Source organism: Corvus brachyrhynchos, unplaced genomic scaffold (genome assembly GCF_000691975.1).
Source record: "Corvus brachyrhynchos isolate BGI_N302 unplaced genomic scaffold, ASM69197v1 scaffold6, whole genome shotgun sequence".
Taxonomy (NCBI): Eukaryota; Metazoa; Chordata; class Aves; order Passeriformes; family Corvidae; genus Corvus; species Corvus brachyrhynchos.
The window spans coordinates 2,368,570-2,385,570 of NW_008238632.1; the positions used below are offsets into that span (position 1 = coordinate 2,368,570).

Sequence of the window (17,001 nt, forward strand, 5' to 3'; positions counted from 1 at the left end):
CTTCTTTTTGGGACATATCTCAAAGCTCTCATTGTTCTCTGCTCATTGCAGTATGTGATGACAGATGGCAGGCAACATGCTGATGTGCGGGGTAGCTACACATAAGCCATAGGAGCTCCCACCTGTCTTCATTATCATGAAATTGAACTGGATCCACTGCAGTGACTTATGACATTCTTCATTTTCCCCTCTCCTCCCAGTCTTCCTCCACTTTAATGTGAGAATAAGTTTGTTCTGTATTAATAATGCCCAAAATGTTTATATGCTGTTGCAAAAATCTGTAGAAAGTCTGAAAAAAATGTGGTGTTCTGCCCAGAAGAGATGCAGGTCTAAACAACCATCAGTTTTTAGCATCCTTCAGTTAGTACTATACACTGTAGTAATTTCTTTTCCTTCTTTTTCCCTGTCTTTTTCTGGCTGATTGAGTACCAGCTAATGCACAGGTACCTTGTTTTGGCACCTGTTGATCTGCTGATTTCATATGTGAGTTCTCCCCCAGAGGGTGATGATGAAAACTTCTTTAACAGAGGGCATGTAACAAAATCACAATGTAAAAGTTAGCACCTAAAGGTGCTTTCTGAATTAGAGATGTATTGCTGTGGCACCTCGCTTTCGCACTCTGCCTGCATGCTGTATATGTTCTTGGATCCAGGAAAAACTGGTGTTGGATATGTAGGTGATAGCCAGCTCTGTACTGGCTAGAAGATTGCTGTCTAAACCATGGAGCAGATGTTTTGGCAGCTTCTGTAGATCTGGATTGTATGCCACTCTTATGAGGAAATATTTTCTAGAAGCTCTGTAGTTTTGGATGCTACGCTCACAGGTTTCAAGAGTCCTTCGAGCTAAATTGATTCCAGAAACATTCAAGAAAGGAGCTTCTGAGACATTTGGGCTTTGTGCCTGCCTGTTTCTCAGAATATCCTAAATGGAGCAAATGGTTTGCTTTTAGTTAGAAACCTATTTTAAGATATGCATGTAGTCTGCTTCAAGTTCTTTAGAATTCATGTTTCTTTTAAAAAACTACTGTAGTGTTATGCCAAGTGGCCTTTTACAAGTTCCCATAACCTGTGAAGAAGGTAAAAATTAAAAGACCTGCAGATTCTTAAGAATATTTGCCAAGTACAGAAGCTTGCTATATTGCTTAACTGGGTGACGTGAACTTGCTTAACTGTGACTCTCAAGTCTTTAATTTATCATTAAATGAAGGGGTTGCATTTCAAAGAGCAAATAGAAGATCTTTGCCCCTTGGGGTAGCTTGTGATTTGTGGGTTTTGAGGGGAAAGGTGGAGAGAAAGGAATAATAACTGAACAAACCCAAAAGAGTTGATTTTCAGAGTGAAAAATCAGTGCCCTCTGCAAGCAGGATCCACTGGATGAGTTACAAGCTAGGTTCTCCAAAGGTAAATAGCCAGTGTTCAGTAATCTTCATTTATGTTTTTATAAAAAGAAAGTTCAGGTTGTAGACTGCCAGTTTAGTGAGAGGCTGGTAGGTTATAAGCAGACTGTGGATGACTTTGGGTAGCTTTGACAATGCCTCTGAAATGTCAGTAATCACTATTGCTCTAGTCTAGGGCTTCTCCTTAGCTAGCTGTGAAGGAAGGATTATTGATTTCCAGCTGGGTAAGAAGAGACTCATGTAGTTGTTTTCTTCTTAGCTTGCACACATTTGTCTCTATGGGGAGGAAATTAATGTGATTCCTAAAGGGCTCCTTGGGGTGGAATGCAGACAGTTGGAGTGCTGAGACTCTTAAGGGCTGGTACAAATGGTTTGCCATAAGCAAATATGTCTACACAAATGCAAAAAATAGGCTCTATGAACGTCTAAGTGCCTATTATGGTATGTAACCTAATGAAGTGCAAACCTTCAGGGAGCTGCAGTTGGACATGGGCTGAGTATTAGGTGTTCATCAGATGCTGCAGCCCTTCTTTGATGTGGAGCAAGGAGTAAAGAGAGAAGTCGCAGCTTAGGGCACTGTTTGATTTGGTCACCTAATTAAATAAATTTGGTATCTGAGCACTGAATCAGAAGTATCTAAAATAATATCCTATTTAATAATTTATATTAATATTAAAATTGTGTTATTATGTAATCAGAGTACAGCTAAGTTATAATTGTAGCACATGCTAATTCAGGTGTAAACCAAAATCAGTGTTCATATGCTTTAGTCTACACTATTTTTAGTTGGAGGGAGCTAACATGCCATTGCACACTGTGCTGTAGAGGAGGCCATAGACTGAAAATCAACTAATAGAAAGTGGATTATGAAACTACTTTTCTGGAAACTTGAATATTAAACAGAAAGTAAGTGAAGTGTAATGCTCAACATGCTGAGTTGAAAGACCACTAGTGAGTTGTGAATCAATCCCTTCTTTATGCTTTGCATGTTCATGCATACACACAGAGGGCTAACAGTTGTGAAGTATTTTGTGAAATTTCAATTAAAAGGCCATTCTTAGCAATGTGTGAAGAAATATGCCATCTTTCTTTAGAGGGTAAAAGTGCTTTGCAGAATTGTGAAATTACCTTTGACTACTGTATGCAAGCGTGATCTTTCTGAAACTGATACAGCCCTTCTGGAATGTTACTTGAATACCAATTTTAGTTGCATTGTTCCCTCTCACTTTTTTTTTTTTTTTTTTTTTAATTTTCCCCAGGGAGAAGTGTCTCCTTCCTCTTCAACTGGCTCTGGAATCGAAGAGCATGAAGCTGGCCCAACAGGCTCTAGCAGGGATGCAGGTATGGCTTTGGAGTGTGTGTTGGCAGGCGGTGGGTGTCAAGAAAATCTAGGCTTTTCTTTTGAAAAACAGTACAGAAAAAGTGTCTGTCCTCGGGTGAACCTAACAATAATGTTCATGTTTCTGTAACAGTGTTCAGAAGTTAGGATACAAGTAAAGGCTGGTGATTTTGTAGAAGCTGAAAATGTTTTGCAGATAGGTGGGAGGTCCTGGATTTCAACAGTGAAATGCAGATGTACTCTTCCTTGTGGGCCCTGTGCTACTCCCAGAAAGTTTGCCACTGCTAAGCATCTTAGAAACTAAGCTTAGACTTGCTGTTTTCTTTGATTAGAAGAGAGGACAGCAGTGCTTGGAAGATAGAGAGGTGAATAAAGGATCTGCGTGCTGTGTTCTTTATGTGTGGGCACTTTCCTGGGTTTTTTGTACACTGAAAACAGTAGAAACAACATCTGATTTGAAAGTCTATGAAATTACAAAAGAAAACAGCAGTGCAGCACAAGCAACAAAAAGACTCTCCTGGGTTTGACAGTATAAAAACTAAAGCAGTTTACTGTTCTTTTGATTGGACAAATGAGTATGAGTCAGTAAATACTTTCACTAGGGGGATGCTAGTTGTGGAAAAGGCTGGCAAACTGCTGGGGCATAAAATCCATTTTCCTAAAATAATTTTTTTCCTTGGAGGGCAAGAATGAAGTTGTTCTGGGAATATAAGGGTGTAAGTGGATCATTCAAATTCACTTAATCCAGCATAGGAGGTGTCAGACGCTTGGTTAGAGAGTGCCCCGTATTGGGGCACAGTGTGGTTGTAGAAGGGAAGGACGGCTAAGATAACAAAGGGATTGGAGCATCTGTCTTATGAGGAAGGGCTGAGAGCTGGGACTGTTCAGACTGGAAAAGAGGTGCTCCAGGGGTGGAGACAGCACAACTTCCCTGGACAACCTGTGCTTGATTACCCTTATAGTAAATTTTTTCCTAATGTTCAGAGGAAGCCTGTGTTCCAGTTTGTGCCCATAGCTTCATGTCCTGTCAGTGGGCACCACTGAAAAGTTCCTGTCTGTTCTCTTTGCAAACACTTTTCAGATACTTATGTATGGTGATGAGATCCTCCCTGAGCCTTCTCTTCTCCAGTCTAAACAGTCACAGCTCTCAGCCTTTCCTCATAAGAGAGATGTACCAGTCCCTTTGTCATCTTAGTAGACCTTCCCTGAACTCTCTCCAACAGCTCCATATCTCCCATACTGAACTAAACATTCTTCTTTATATAGCAAACCCCATTATTTTCATTTCAGATTGAGTTAGATCTCATCAGGCTGTACAGTGCTAAAACAATTGATATTCTGGTATGTGGGAAATGCTTTAAAACATTGTGCGTTAAACCCTGGCTGGCAGTTCAGCTTTACCCACTCACTCCTTCCCTCTCAGAGGTGTGGGAGAGTCAAAAAGGGTAAAAGTGAGAAAAATTGTGGACTAAGACAAAGTTTAATAGCAAAAGCAAAGCTGCATATGCAAGTAAAAGAATATGTGGAATTCATTCACCACTTTCCATGGAGCAGCAAGTGTTCAGCCATCTCCGGGAAAGCAGGGCTCCATCATGTGTAACAGTTACGTTGGAAGACAAATGCCTTAACTCTGAAAGTCTCTGTCCCCTCCACTTCCTCCTTCTTTGCCTGGCTGTTGTTTCTGAGCAGTGTCATATGGTTTGGGATATCCCTTTGGTCACGTTGGGGTCAGCTGTCCCAGCTGTGTCCCTGCCAAACTCTTCTGCACCCTCAGCCTACTTGCTGGGGAACCAGTCTGAGAAACAGGCAGCCTTGATGCTGTGTAAGCTCTGCTCAGCAATAGCAAAACATGGGTGTGTTATCAGTGCTGTTTTGGTCACATGTCCAAAACACGGCACTCTTTGGGCTCCTGTGAAGAAAATTAACACTATCCCAGCCAAAACCAGTACAAGCATAGAAAATAAGAAGTAGGAATGAACCAGCGAAATGTGCTACAGAGTTGAAGCTGAGGAGGAACATCAGTACAAAAGTGATGAAAAATGTACAGGGGGAAGTGGGCTGTGCAAAGTCTCTACTAGGACAGAGCAAGGTTGTGTTCCTGGGATCTAAGACAAGCAGTTTTGCTCTGTTGTGGGATCTTCTGAGAAGATAGGAGCTGGGAAAAGACTTGTGTGGGTACATCCATTGCAGGATGCCTGCCACTAATCAGAGACACCCATGAAGGTGGTTACAAACTAAATGGAAGAGACATTTCTGGTAGAACTCCAAGGAAATAGTGCCATTGACAATGTCAGGAGATAGTTTCTGAGGTACTGGGCAAAGTAAATCTGATCAGTCTAAAATATTCAGTCTGAAGTTCAGCCAGTCTGTATTGAATTCAGTTCAACCAACCCAATGGCAGGGCAAGGAATTTTGGTATCACCTCAGCTCAGGTTGGTTTCTATGCGTGTTTGTGTTAGTCACTTGTTACCTGTACTCTTTGTCCGAGGACTTGATTGTATCCATTAACAGTGAACTTCTGAATGACGCAAAACACATCTTGTCAGTGATCAGAAGTGTCACCTCCACAGCGCTTGTGCTCTGTATGCTATTGGAGTAATTGGGTTGATAGGTGACTGTCTCCTGTTGGGCAGGGCATCTGATAGCACTAGTGTAATCCCAGGATACTAGCCTGAGTGGGGTTTTTTAATTTGTTGTTGTTGTTTTGAGGGTCTGGGGAGCTGCAAAGGTTCCAGTCTCTCCCAGCTTCTGAAATACTGAGAGGTTTTGCTGAGGACATTATTTGAAGTATCAGTTACTGATGTATGCTTTCTTCTGGACACTGGAGAAGTGGGATGGGGAAAGATGATACCAGAATGGCAGCTGACATGACACAGATCTCCCAGTTTTGCTATTTTTCTTATATTTTATATTACTGGATTCATTTGAAATTTTTACCCAGAAAGCCTAACCACCCTAGTACCCAGTGCTAATAGGTTTAGTTGCAGTACTTTGCGGAGGCAGTTTTTGTCTCAACATGTACATTGCCATTTTCTCTCTGCAGAAGCTGCTGTCTGATGAGAGGTTTGTATCCGTGGAAACAGACTCCGATGAGAAACAGTTGCTTAATCAGATGCTGAATGCTGTCAAAGTGACTCCTTCGCTCAATGAAGACCTGCAAGTTGAAGTGATGAAGGTTAGTGTTTCACACACATCAGTGCTTGCAACAGAGGCTGCATGATTGAATGCTGGGGTTAGCAAATAAATTAGCTGTTCCCTTGAAAATCTTCATTTTAGAACAGTATTTGATTCCCTTTTCCTGCTGGCAGATGTCACTTGTTTCCATTTCTATTTTGTGTTATCTTGGATTAAATGGGAGGCAGTTTACATTAAGAGTCAGAATACTGGTGGTTCCAGTTTTGGCAAACTTAAGCAGGACAATGAATTTCCTCCATGGGAGGGCACAGATAAATGACTTGTAGATTTGGAAGTTTGTTATTGAGCTTTAGTGGTCATGAGGTGGGCTGTGCACACTTGTAATTTTGTATTGTGTGTGCATAGGTGCTTTGTAGTTTGTTAGCCATATTTTCTCTTTGTAAAATGCTAATGGTGGGGCATGACTTGTTTAGGCACCAAAATGGCCCTGGACCAGTGCATAAGGGAAATTATTGTTTTGTATACTCTGTCAGAACTTCCAGTTCTAGAAATACTCTAGCATTCTCCTGTGTGCATGCTGGGAAGCTCAGCTGCCAGGAGGTACTGTTTCGGAGGGGAGGTGATACCAAAATTCCTTGCCCTGTGATCGTGTTTGTTGTATGACTTAGAAGTCACCTTTTTATATCAGTTTTGGCAATACCTGTGTTATTTGTACAAAGCAAGATGGCGGTGGACAGTTTTCAGATGTTTGGGTAAACTTTGTGCTGCAGGGCTTGTTGTCCTATAGCTGATCATTGGTCAAAACCATTCTGGAACAAACCTTTTTGCACATTCATTATACCTGGTACTGATTGATATATTTGGATCTACTCCTTGACCATCCTTTTCTTCTAAGTGCATAGATTAGTTATTTTGTTTCTTTCATGTGACGTCTTTGGTCTAATGAATCCATGTTACCACTCTGAAACTGCTCTGTACCAGCTGTCCTCTTTGCCACTGGAGGTGACCACCTGGGTAGAATATGCAGTGTCAGAATGTGCAGAGGGGTGAACCTAGCAACAAAAAAAGGGAGTAGTATTTGTGTGTATTTGTTACACACAAATTTTGTATTTTTAGTATTTGTTACCTGTTTTATGGGAGCAGGCTTCTGCCCCAGGCTTAACTGATGACACTCTGATCTGCATTCCTAACCCTGCATGCCTCCTCCTTGCCTTTGTCTTTACAGTAGGAAAGGGGAAGAGTTAAGTAGTTGCAGTACTGAACCAACAGGTCCCTCTTGGAATGCAGTAATTTTTTGCAAGTTGCTTTTTTTACATTCTTGAGTGTTACAGATTCAGAATCTGCATGCACAGTTTCTTTGAAAGCCTTAATGTACATCTGCGAGGCGAAGCCCCCACACTAAGAATGTGAACACTGTATTTTGCTACAGTTCTGAGTAAATATCTTTTCAAGTTGTCTTGACATGTGAGAAGCAAAAAAAACCCTCAATAATTTCAAAACATCAAACCACAGAAAACCCAAGCCAAAACCTTGTATATATGTATGCTTTTTTTTTAAAGTAGAGAAACATGTTCAGTTCCAGTTTAAGCGCAAAAGAGAAAGGAGAACATAGTCTTAATTTCACTGAGTGAAATTTTGATGTGCAAATCATTTTCTGAGTGAAATGTGTGTATGGTAAAAATCAGGCTATAACTTCCAACTTTACGTTCTGAGAACAAAGCAAAATTATATTTTGATTTAAACATTTCAAGAGACCAGAGGGCCAAAACATATTGTAATCAGGACAGTTAAAACTCAGACACATTAGATCTGAGCCTTGCCTGACAATCAAATCAAGTAGACATCTCTTCAGATTGTAACCTGAAGGTTACAGATGCCATTGCAACACTTGAAAATGTTGTTAGCTAACCCAGGCCTGATGAATGGCTAAATCCTCTGGGGGGAAGGAGGGAGGTTTCTAGCAGCTGGTCTCAGCAATGTGTTTGTATTCCTGGATCTGCTAAAATGTGTCCTCAAAGCAGCAAATTACTGTACATTAGACTGTGTTACTCCATCTGGAGGAGATAAAATATGTCTTTATCTAGTGCAGATAGATATTAAACACTCCTGAGTGTGAGCAGGTTTGTGTGAAACTGTGTCAGCTGTGGTGCCAGCCTGGTTCTTTGTGACTCGCTGCACAGTTGCACCAGTCTCACAGGTATTAAGAATGCAACCACCAAAGATTACACAAAAGCTTTTAGTCATGCAAAATCAGTGTGAAAGTAGACATGCAGGAATACAGAATTCACTGTAAGTTGCTGGCGTGTAAGCTCCTAAATCACTTAAATGTGTTTGTTTTTTCTTTTTTTAATCCTATCCAAAATATCTCCTGTTGTTCCCAGTAAGAGTATACCAGAAATTCACACTCCACCTACTATCCAAAAAAATATTTTGAGTATTTATGTTAATGGACTTTTGTGACCCACCTGTATTACAGATGGAAGTGTGAAGGGATTTGATTAGCTGAGGAGAGAGCATTCTGTAAAGCTTTTTACATTCAGATGACTGCATATTGGAATTGGCAGTGAAAAGAAGAACACAAGAAAGAGGTGTAAGGGCAGGTAGTTGCCTTGCTTTGCACACTTTTGGAGCCTGTAAAATATTATTGTAAAGGGCCATCCTTAGACAGGAATGGAATGAGTAGTTGTAATGGTTACTGTAAATAAATGGAGAGGAGAGCTAGCTGGATCTCTTCTGGAACTGAAAAAAACAAACAGTTGGGGCCACTGTTGTAAGAATGGAAGGGCATTGACTAATTTATGTCTAGGTACCAAATCCTCCTGATTTTTAAGTGTGTCATGGAATGCTCTGCAGATTGCCATATTGGAGGATCACAAAACCAGCACTCTGACAGCATTCAGACTTAAAGGCCAGGGCTGGGGGACTGTGCTGGAGTGCATCCTGGGCAGCCAGAGAAGATTTATACTGCCTAAATGCAACTGTCAAATGAACTCAAAGCCTTCCCTCTCACATTATCTCTCTCTTCTGTGCTAGGTGAGGTACCTCTTATCTTTGCATAAACTTAGCTTGACTCTCTGCTTCTTCTGAATACCAGTTGGCGATTGCGTCTTTCTCTTCGGTGTTTCATGTAGAGTTATTACGTGGGGAAATTGCTCCCTTGAATTTCCAGAATAGAAGTGATACTCTGAAGTCTTTGTTTATTTTTCTTGTAGGACACCCTTATAATTGCTAAGCACTAGATAATTCTTATGCCAACAACACATTTGTGCCCAAAAAAGGCGGTGGTCTTTTCAGTGAGGAGAGGGGAAAGGCTGTGGTTTCTCTTTGACATGAATGGGCAGGAATAACAAACACAGATGTACTAACTGGATTTGATTTCCCACATATCAAAGCAAGCTGTCTGGGGTATATAAATTTTGCTTTCAGTCTTGCATGGTTTTTAACTGCTGAGCCAAATATCTCTTGCAATATCTCAGTTACTACCCACTCTGTGTATTCTCTGTATCTCTGATGTGTTTTATGGCAGAGATTTATTAGTATTTTCATGCTTGCGACTAAAGTGAAGTTATTTAGGTGCTTTAATTTATAAAAAGATACTGAGAAACCAGATAATTCAGAAAATGTGACTAGAGGGAACAGTGTATCTGACACAAGGCCACTTTAGTATTCACATTTGCTGTTGTCATACTTTGCTAAGACTGAAAAGCCTTCTAATATGTGTGTTACCAGTTTGTGTTTTTACTATGCTCAGCTGGCTGTATCAGTAGAAGGGAAGAACCACACAATCCTACAGTACCTTGCTGATGATTTTGTAATACATCAATAATTCAACTGCAGTTTCAAACGGAATAATTAAATATTTATACTTTTATATTTTCTTTAGAATATTCATATAGGAAGGAAGAGATATATTGATTGCTAATCAAATTCAATATTTTATCAGTGAGATACCAAAGTGACTCACTACTCTATTTCTACAGTTGCAGATGTATAGAAAAAATCAGAGGGACAGTAATTTAGCACTTTCCTTGGAAGAACGTGGTCATGCAGTGGGGCTGGCTCAGAAGTGGGAAAAATTTTTCTGTGTGACGTGGTGACATGGGGACATGTTATAATTGAGGGCAATGGTGAAAAGCAATGGTGAAATGCAAGGGTATATCTCACATTGAGGAGTGGGGACATTTTGTTGATGTTAAACACTAGACAAACAAGCTACAGATAGTCCCCTATCTGTATGTATCTGTATCTACAGACAGGGGACATGTTCTGGGTTGACGATTAATACACACTTTTGAGTTCAATTGTGGAGTCAGGGGATCCTGGTTTTTTTCTTCGCCTTGTCGTGATGCTTTTAAATTCTGGCTTCAGATGTTTTTAAAACAGCTGAAATACTTCTGCTTTGTGCAGTTAAACCTTTGCTTGGAGGAGCACATAAAGTACTGACAAAAGCACTGTCAAATGTCGTCAGATCAGCAGTGGAAAAGGAAACTCGGAAACTAATCTATAGCTGAACCTCTGGATTGCAGTCCCTTCAAACTTCAACAGTTCTGTGATTTTTACTTTCTCTTTTTGAGTTTTTGGTAACTTTTCATCACTAGCCCTGACCCTGAAGTGCTATCCCTCCAGGAAGGGCTTCTGAAAGAACTAGAATTAGGCTTTGAGTGTAGCTGTGCCACCGAAGCAGCTGAAACCAAACATTAAGGAAGCGGAAAGTGTGGAAGGAATCCTAAACAGCAGAGACACCTGTTTTCTTTTTTTTCCTTTTTTTTTCTTTTTCTTTTTTTCTCACACATATTATAGTCACTTTCATTTATGAGTTGACCACCTTCTTAATAATGCAATACTTCTATCTACCTGTGATAACATTATTCTCAGATAACAATAAAAAAATGTTTAATGAAGAATTGCAAATTACAAGAGTTCTCACAGAGAAACAAATTCTCCAGATAAACCAGATACACAGAAACAAGTCCTCCAGATGAACTAGATACACTGTAATATAATGTATACTGAAGTAAGAAAGTTGCTCTTAGGACAAAGGTATGATTGATCAGGTGAAATTTCCCTTTCTGCTGCATCCTTTTGTTTTCGTCAGTCACAGAGACAGCCTTGTCATATAATTCAGTGCATATCAGTTCAATCTGTGCCCAGATGTCCCGAAAAATTTAGAGCTTGCAGGACAGAAATTTTCAAGCAAGAAAGAGAATAATGACCTCTCATGAAAGAAACTCAATTTTTGGATTTGATGTTTTTTCAAATACTTGTTCTTTATTTCACTGTTCTAATTAATGGTGTTATGATATGCTGTGATATGATATATACTGTGTTTCTGTCAGTGAAGATCCCAAGCTTTGTTTCTTATTACCTCTGAGAAGACTTCGCACAGTTGAGTTGCAGCTACTTTACTTGTGGTGGTTTTTGAATAGATTTGAGGATTGCTTTGAAACCAAAAAATAATCTTCCAAAGTGGCTTTAGTGGGAAGACTCTTCTAGTTCCCATTGTTTACCTATTATCCATGGCAAACACTGGTTTCATTTAGGACAGATTAGTTTATTCTCAGTGACTCCAACTTGCATTTGTTAGTGGATTAGGTGTATTTCTTGCTGATGGGCAAATTTTTTATTATTTTTTTTCTGTAGGATTTCAGTGAGGAGCCAGCCAGAAGTCTTTTTAATCTGTGAACGAGGTTTAATGAACCCTTGCTAAATCTGCTGTGTCAAGGCAATCTTTTCTTTTTGTCTTTTCACTGAGCCATTAATACAGCATTTGGGAACTCTCCAGTAATACTAGTAGACAGCTCTTTTTGTGATTTCACTTTTCATTCTGGATGTATTCAGAACTGAAATCTGACTTAGAGTTCTGTGGTAAAAGTTTGTGTAAGGACAGACTGTCTTTAGGTTGGACAGACTGTCTTTAGCAACTTATCAACTGTCCTTTCCAAGATTGCTACCATAATGCTTTAAAGTTGCAAAGTGATTCTTTGAGTGCTAAGAGTCATCTCTTAGTTTTTATTAATTTATATTCTGTATATATATTTATATTCTGTATAAATATTTATATTCTGTATAAATTGATAGGGTTCCAGTTACAGTGTCAAATTAGTCACTTGAGAAGGTCACTACTGAAAGTCCACAAGAAGCAGGAGAAAGTTCAGCAACAATTTTTTTTTTTTTTTTTTTGCCTCAGTTTCTATAACAATTATAGTTGACCTCTTTTAGGTTCTGTACAACCATGTTGTTACAGGTTCAGGGAGGTGGTCCTGATCTGGTGCAAATATTGAATGAAGCCGGACTGTGCTTGACCAACCAAGCAAAACTTATGGTTAACTATTCCAGAAAACTTATCAGGAACTTTGTTGCTGCTGAGCAGGTCTTTGGCCCTCCAAGACAGAGAACAACTTACATGTTTGAGAAGTGGCTCCAAAGTGTTTGATCCAAAATGTTGACATAACACAACTGTACAGTCCCAGTCTCAGTGAAAGACTGTATTGTAGACCATTTTCTTGAATATTAATAAATGAGATAATCACTCATAAACTCTCACAGATACATATCTTCTCATTGTTTTAAGATTAATATTTATGAAATCTATTTTTCCACATACAATGTGGTTATGCTTAATAGAATATAATTTTCAACTGTTCTGCTTTGTCTTGAACTGTAAAATCAAATGGAGGACTAAAACAACGTGGATTTAAAGGTATATGTAAACTGTGTTATTCCCTGCCTCTTTGAGGCACAGCATATATAATAGTTACATATAGAAATAAAGACAGTGATTTAAGTGCCCATTAAAAAGAAGAATTCATTGATGCAACAGTAAAAATATAACTGCTCAATGGTGATGGAGAGGAGAGACTTCATTTTCAGGATGGGAAACAGCAACCCAATTGGTGATACTTGCTGTTTATGCATTTTAATTAATATAGAATTTGAGAACAAGTGACCATTTTTCCCTCTCAGCATATTTTATGCACTGCATTGTTGCAAACATTTTTCAATATCCCTTGCAATATAAATTGCAGTCCAGTCATCTTCTGAGCAGAGACAGACTATGCTTCGAATAAACTAAAAATAATAGCAATGATTCAACTTCAATTGCATGCTTCAATTCAGAACTGGTTAAAAATTTATATTAATAAAAAAAAAATTTAAATGCTGAAAATTTGTAGAAGAAAAATTTTGCCTGAATGTGCATTAGTTCTTGTAATAGTGGTTCCTGGTACGAGCTGTCATAAGCAGTAACTGATTTTTGTTCAGTCCATAATTCAGAGGTGTGTTAGCATCTGCTCTGTTAAAGAGGGGGCTCTATAAAGACTTGCACAATATCAAGCAAATAATATTCTTTTCTAAGATCGGTCCTGCTGAGAAATGCTAGATAGAGTTCTTAGTGCTTAGCCTTTTCATAAGATAACTTTTTGTAATGTAGGCCAACTACAAATCCAGACTCTCTTGGGTTTGCTTGTCTCATTTTACTTCTTTTTGGTTATTTTTAAAAGTCACTTTATTCATGTGCTTAGTTATAAGTAACCAGGTTAATTCCAATGGATTGAGTGACCTACCTTGTGTGCTTCAAGATAAGATCATCCTTTCCTGAGTTAATTAGAACTATGGTAAATGCCTAGTACTGTGATTAAAGAACTCCCCTGGTTCTTAGGTGCTTGGTCATTGTAGCCAAAACCAGTCTGGAGTTAAATAGCTGAGCTTTCTCCTTAAGAGATACAAAAGAATGACAACGGTAATGGCCTGAATGTGGCCAGATGGATGCTGGATGAGAGCTGCCTAAACCAGTCAGTAGTGAACGCAGTATCTCAAAATTCAAACCTCTTTCCAGGATCCATGGCTTTTCCTCACTAACTTTCTGTGCTTGAATGCTATCCCTGAATAACCTCTGTGGGTTTGGTCAGACGTGTAATTTCAAAAATCTAAGCAGAGGGGTTGGTCAGCTTAAAAGATTTGCAGGATAGAAAAGTAGGCTTAGTTTCTTGCCTGAAGAAATTCTAATGCAAAAATTTTAGCTGTCTCAGAGCTGTGATGCTATGAAGGTGTTTTCAGATGGAGAACATGCTCATTCTGTCACACTGGAACTGTCACATTTGGTGTGGCATAATCAAAACCGTTGGCATCAGCCAAAAAGTAGCAAGTCCCTAGCTCTGGAAAGTGTAATTTCACACCTGTCCAGTGTGGAAGTACAAGTTCTTACAGACTTTTTTTATTCTTAGACACATACCAAGAACCTGGAGTTTGTTTAAGCATTAAGAAAACGAATTGGAAAGACATTGTATCGTCACAACCCCAAATATAGAAACCCTTTAACTTTCATATATTGCCTTTTAGTCTGTTGCCTGCTGCCAGACGTGAGTGCTTACTGGTGGTGACAGTGCCAAGTTCTGCCAGCCAAACTGGCCACACAGCAGTGGCATGAAAGGGTCACTTGCCATAGCTTTTGCATGCAATAGTACCCGTACTGCAGGTGTGGCACAGCTGTGCACAGATGCACCCTTCTCTGGGTGCATCTCTGTAGACCTTCTCTGCTTATGAGCATTCCATGATCAGGGCCACTGCTACCATAGCTGTTAACACCATCTGGTCCTGGGGGCAGCTGAGGAGAGAACTTGTGTCCCAATAAGCTGTTCTGACACTGCCAGCCATCTCTGTGGGTCATCTGCCCTGGAGCTCCTCACATCTCTTGTAAGAGAGGAAAAAGATACAGAAACTGTATGTAACATAGTGGTTGGTGATGCAACCGCAAAACCAGCTTATCTGGCTTTTTAATATCACTTTTCTGGATGCAGGTCAGGATATGGTCTGGGATAGTGCAAAATCCTCTGGCAGGTCAGACAGCCTGTGGGATACCACTTCTTAGGTTGCCTTCAGGCTAACTTCTTGCCAATTAATCTAGAGATTTGAAACAGTAATTTTAAATCAGCTGTTGTAAAGTACATTGCCATGCAGAACACTTCCCTGTTATAGTTTTGCATTATCTGAGAGCAAGGGAGTTATCTTTCCTCTCCCCTGCCAAAAAAATTCTCTTGTTGTCAAGAATAAATGTCAAAATTTTCCACCCAGGGGAGATACCAGTTCTTTTTTTGCTTGACAGCTCTGGTTCTACTTACATCCATGTGTTGACATCCTGTTGAATCATTTTGGTAATTGATGCATGAAACTTCATTTTTATTTGAGAACTCTTTAAATTTTTGTTGGTATTTTTCAGTTTGGTATTTGTGCTTTTTCACTTTCATTTTACTCAGATTTGTGTATTATAATTTGTGAAGTAATGCAGTATACCTAAATAGGATGTAACCTTTGAAGGGGAAATTGTCATCCTAGTATTGCTATTCAGCCTTTTTCTTTATTTTTCCCTGCCTTTGATTGATAAAATTCTAAAGACAAAAGCCCCTGTCAGAGTGTTGAGAAAAACTGTTAAGCATCTATTAAGCTTTGAATAATTTCTTTCCCTTCTACAACTGTACTGCATAAGCAGACATTTCACTTGGTTTCATACCACCATAAATAGTGCTCAGCAGCAGTTCTGTTTTAATCCAGTGAACTAAATGGGCATTGTCTTCTCAGAGCACTCAGCCTGTCATTACTGATGATGTGTAAGGTTCTCCTGTACCAGATATAGTCCTTAAGTCTGAAGCCCTGGTGCATTCATAATGCTGAGCAGCATTTATGGGTTTACTAATTCATAGCAGACACACTCTCCTCTCTCTCCATAATTAAAATCTGCTGTTTGGTACAGTGACCCATGGTACAGTGTACATGACTTCATTAGTGCTTTTTGTTTCTCTTGCCCTTGTTTCCCTTCAAGGCCAAAGAGTGCGACATGAGCAGGTTACCAGTTATTCTGACAAATAGGAGGACACCTCCTGTCCAAACTATTTTGCAGAAATATTGGATGACTTTAAATGTCAAACTACTGAATGAGGTAGAGGGCTGTCCTTCCTTGTCTTCTGTCAGTGTTTTCCTCCAAGGGGCAGGATTTGAGAATCATCTGAGCGCACATTGCATCCAGGTTTACAAGCCTGCAAATAAAGGAAGTCAGGAAAGGCTTCTTTTACAAATCCCACAAAGGGATTAGAGGTGGCTGCAAAATTGTTTTGTTTGTAAATTGTAAAATTTTGAACCTTTTTTCTCTTTCTTGGGGGTACTGCTTGCTTTCTTACACGCTGTGTTTATTTGAGGTGCCTCCACCATAAGTTTTTCAATGTGAGAGTTGCTTTCTACTACAGACATGTACTAAGCTCTTGCAGAACTTGGCCAGCAATGCTAGGCAGCCTTACAATCTAAAAACATTCCCTCTTTTTTCCTCTTCAAGAGGTCATAGAATGGTTTGGGTTGAAAGGGACCTTAAAGTTCATCTACTTCCAGTGCCCCTACCATGGACAGGGACACCTTCCTCAGACCAGGTTGTTCAAAGCCCCATCCAGCCTGGCCTGGAATTCTCTCTCTTAAAGTATGGAATCACACAGAATCACAGAATGGGTAAGGTTGAAAGGGACCACAGTGGTCATCTGGTCCAATCTCCCTGCTCAAGCAGGGTTATCCTAGAGCACATGGCACAGGATGGATAGATGTCATGATGTCAGTTTAATTACATTGCACTTCAAATCCCATACATTTTGTTTTAATTGACCTACATTGTGGCATCAGAAGCAGATTTTTTTTGGTTTGTTTCTACTTACTGTGAAAACTACCCAGGTGTGTGCTCTTATACTACATTTGGGACTGTATCCTGGGACTCCAGGGAGTAGGAATTACACTTGTTGTTCCATGACAGAACTTCAACAGTAATTAAAATAAATACTTTCATTACAAATAAACCATTTATGGAAATGTGATCTCATCAGGCATTTGCAAGATAATGCTAGCCAATTAAAAAAACCTGTAACTTTTGTGACTTTGAAACTATCTCTACAGTTATATAAGTTCCTTCTTAAAAAAAAAAAAAGTTGTTTAGAGTCCATGCCAATCAGTAAAAGCTGATTTTCAATTTTGTTTTTTACTGGAATTGCTTTCTAGTTATTAGGAACTGCTTTGTAGTTTTGTTTTTGCTTTCCCTAGCAGTGGTTGCAAAAAGAAAATGTCATTGCCCAAGAAAGCCTCTACCTTTCTTTTCTTTATTTTT

General features: G+C 39.4%; 1 protein-coding gene across 9 annotated transcripts in view; it reads left to right on the forward strand.

The window, feature by feature from the left end:
* Positions 1-17,001, forward strand: part of ARFGEF3 (ARFGEF family member 3) — a 91,770-nt gene that overhangs the window by 13,202 nt on the left and 61,567 nt on the right. For all 9 annotated transcript variants that reach the window (XM_017737247.1, XM_017737239.1, XM_017737240.1 and 6 more), the window contains exons 3-4: positions 2,656-2,737; positions 5,779-5,910. In XM_017737247.1, the coding sequence (XP_017592736.1) occupies positions 2,656-2,737; positions 5,779-5,910 (214 nt within the window). The remainder of the gene's footprint in view (positions 1-2,655; positions 2,738-5,778; positions 5,911-17,001) is intronic.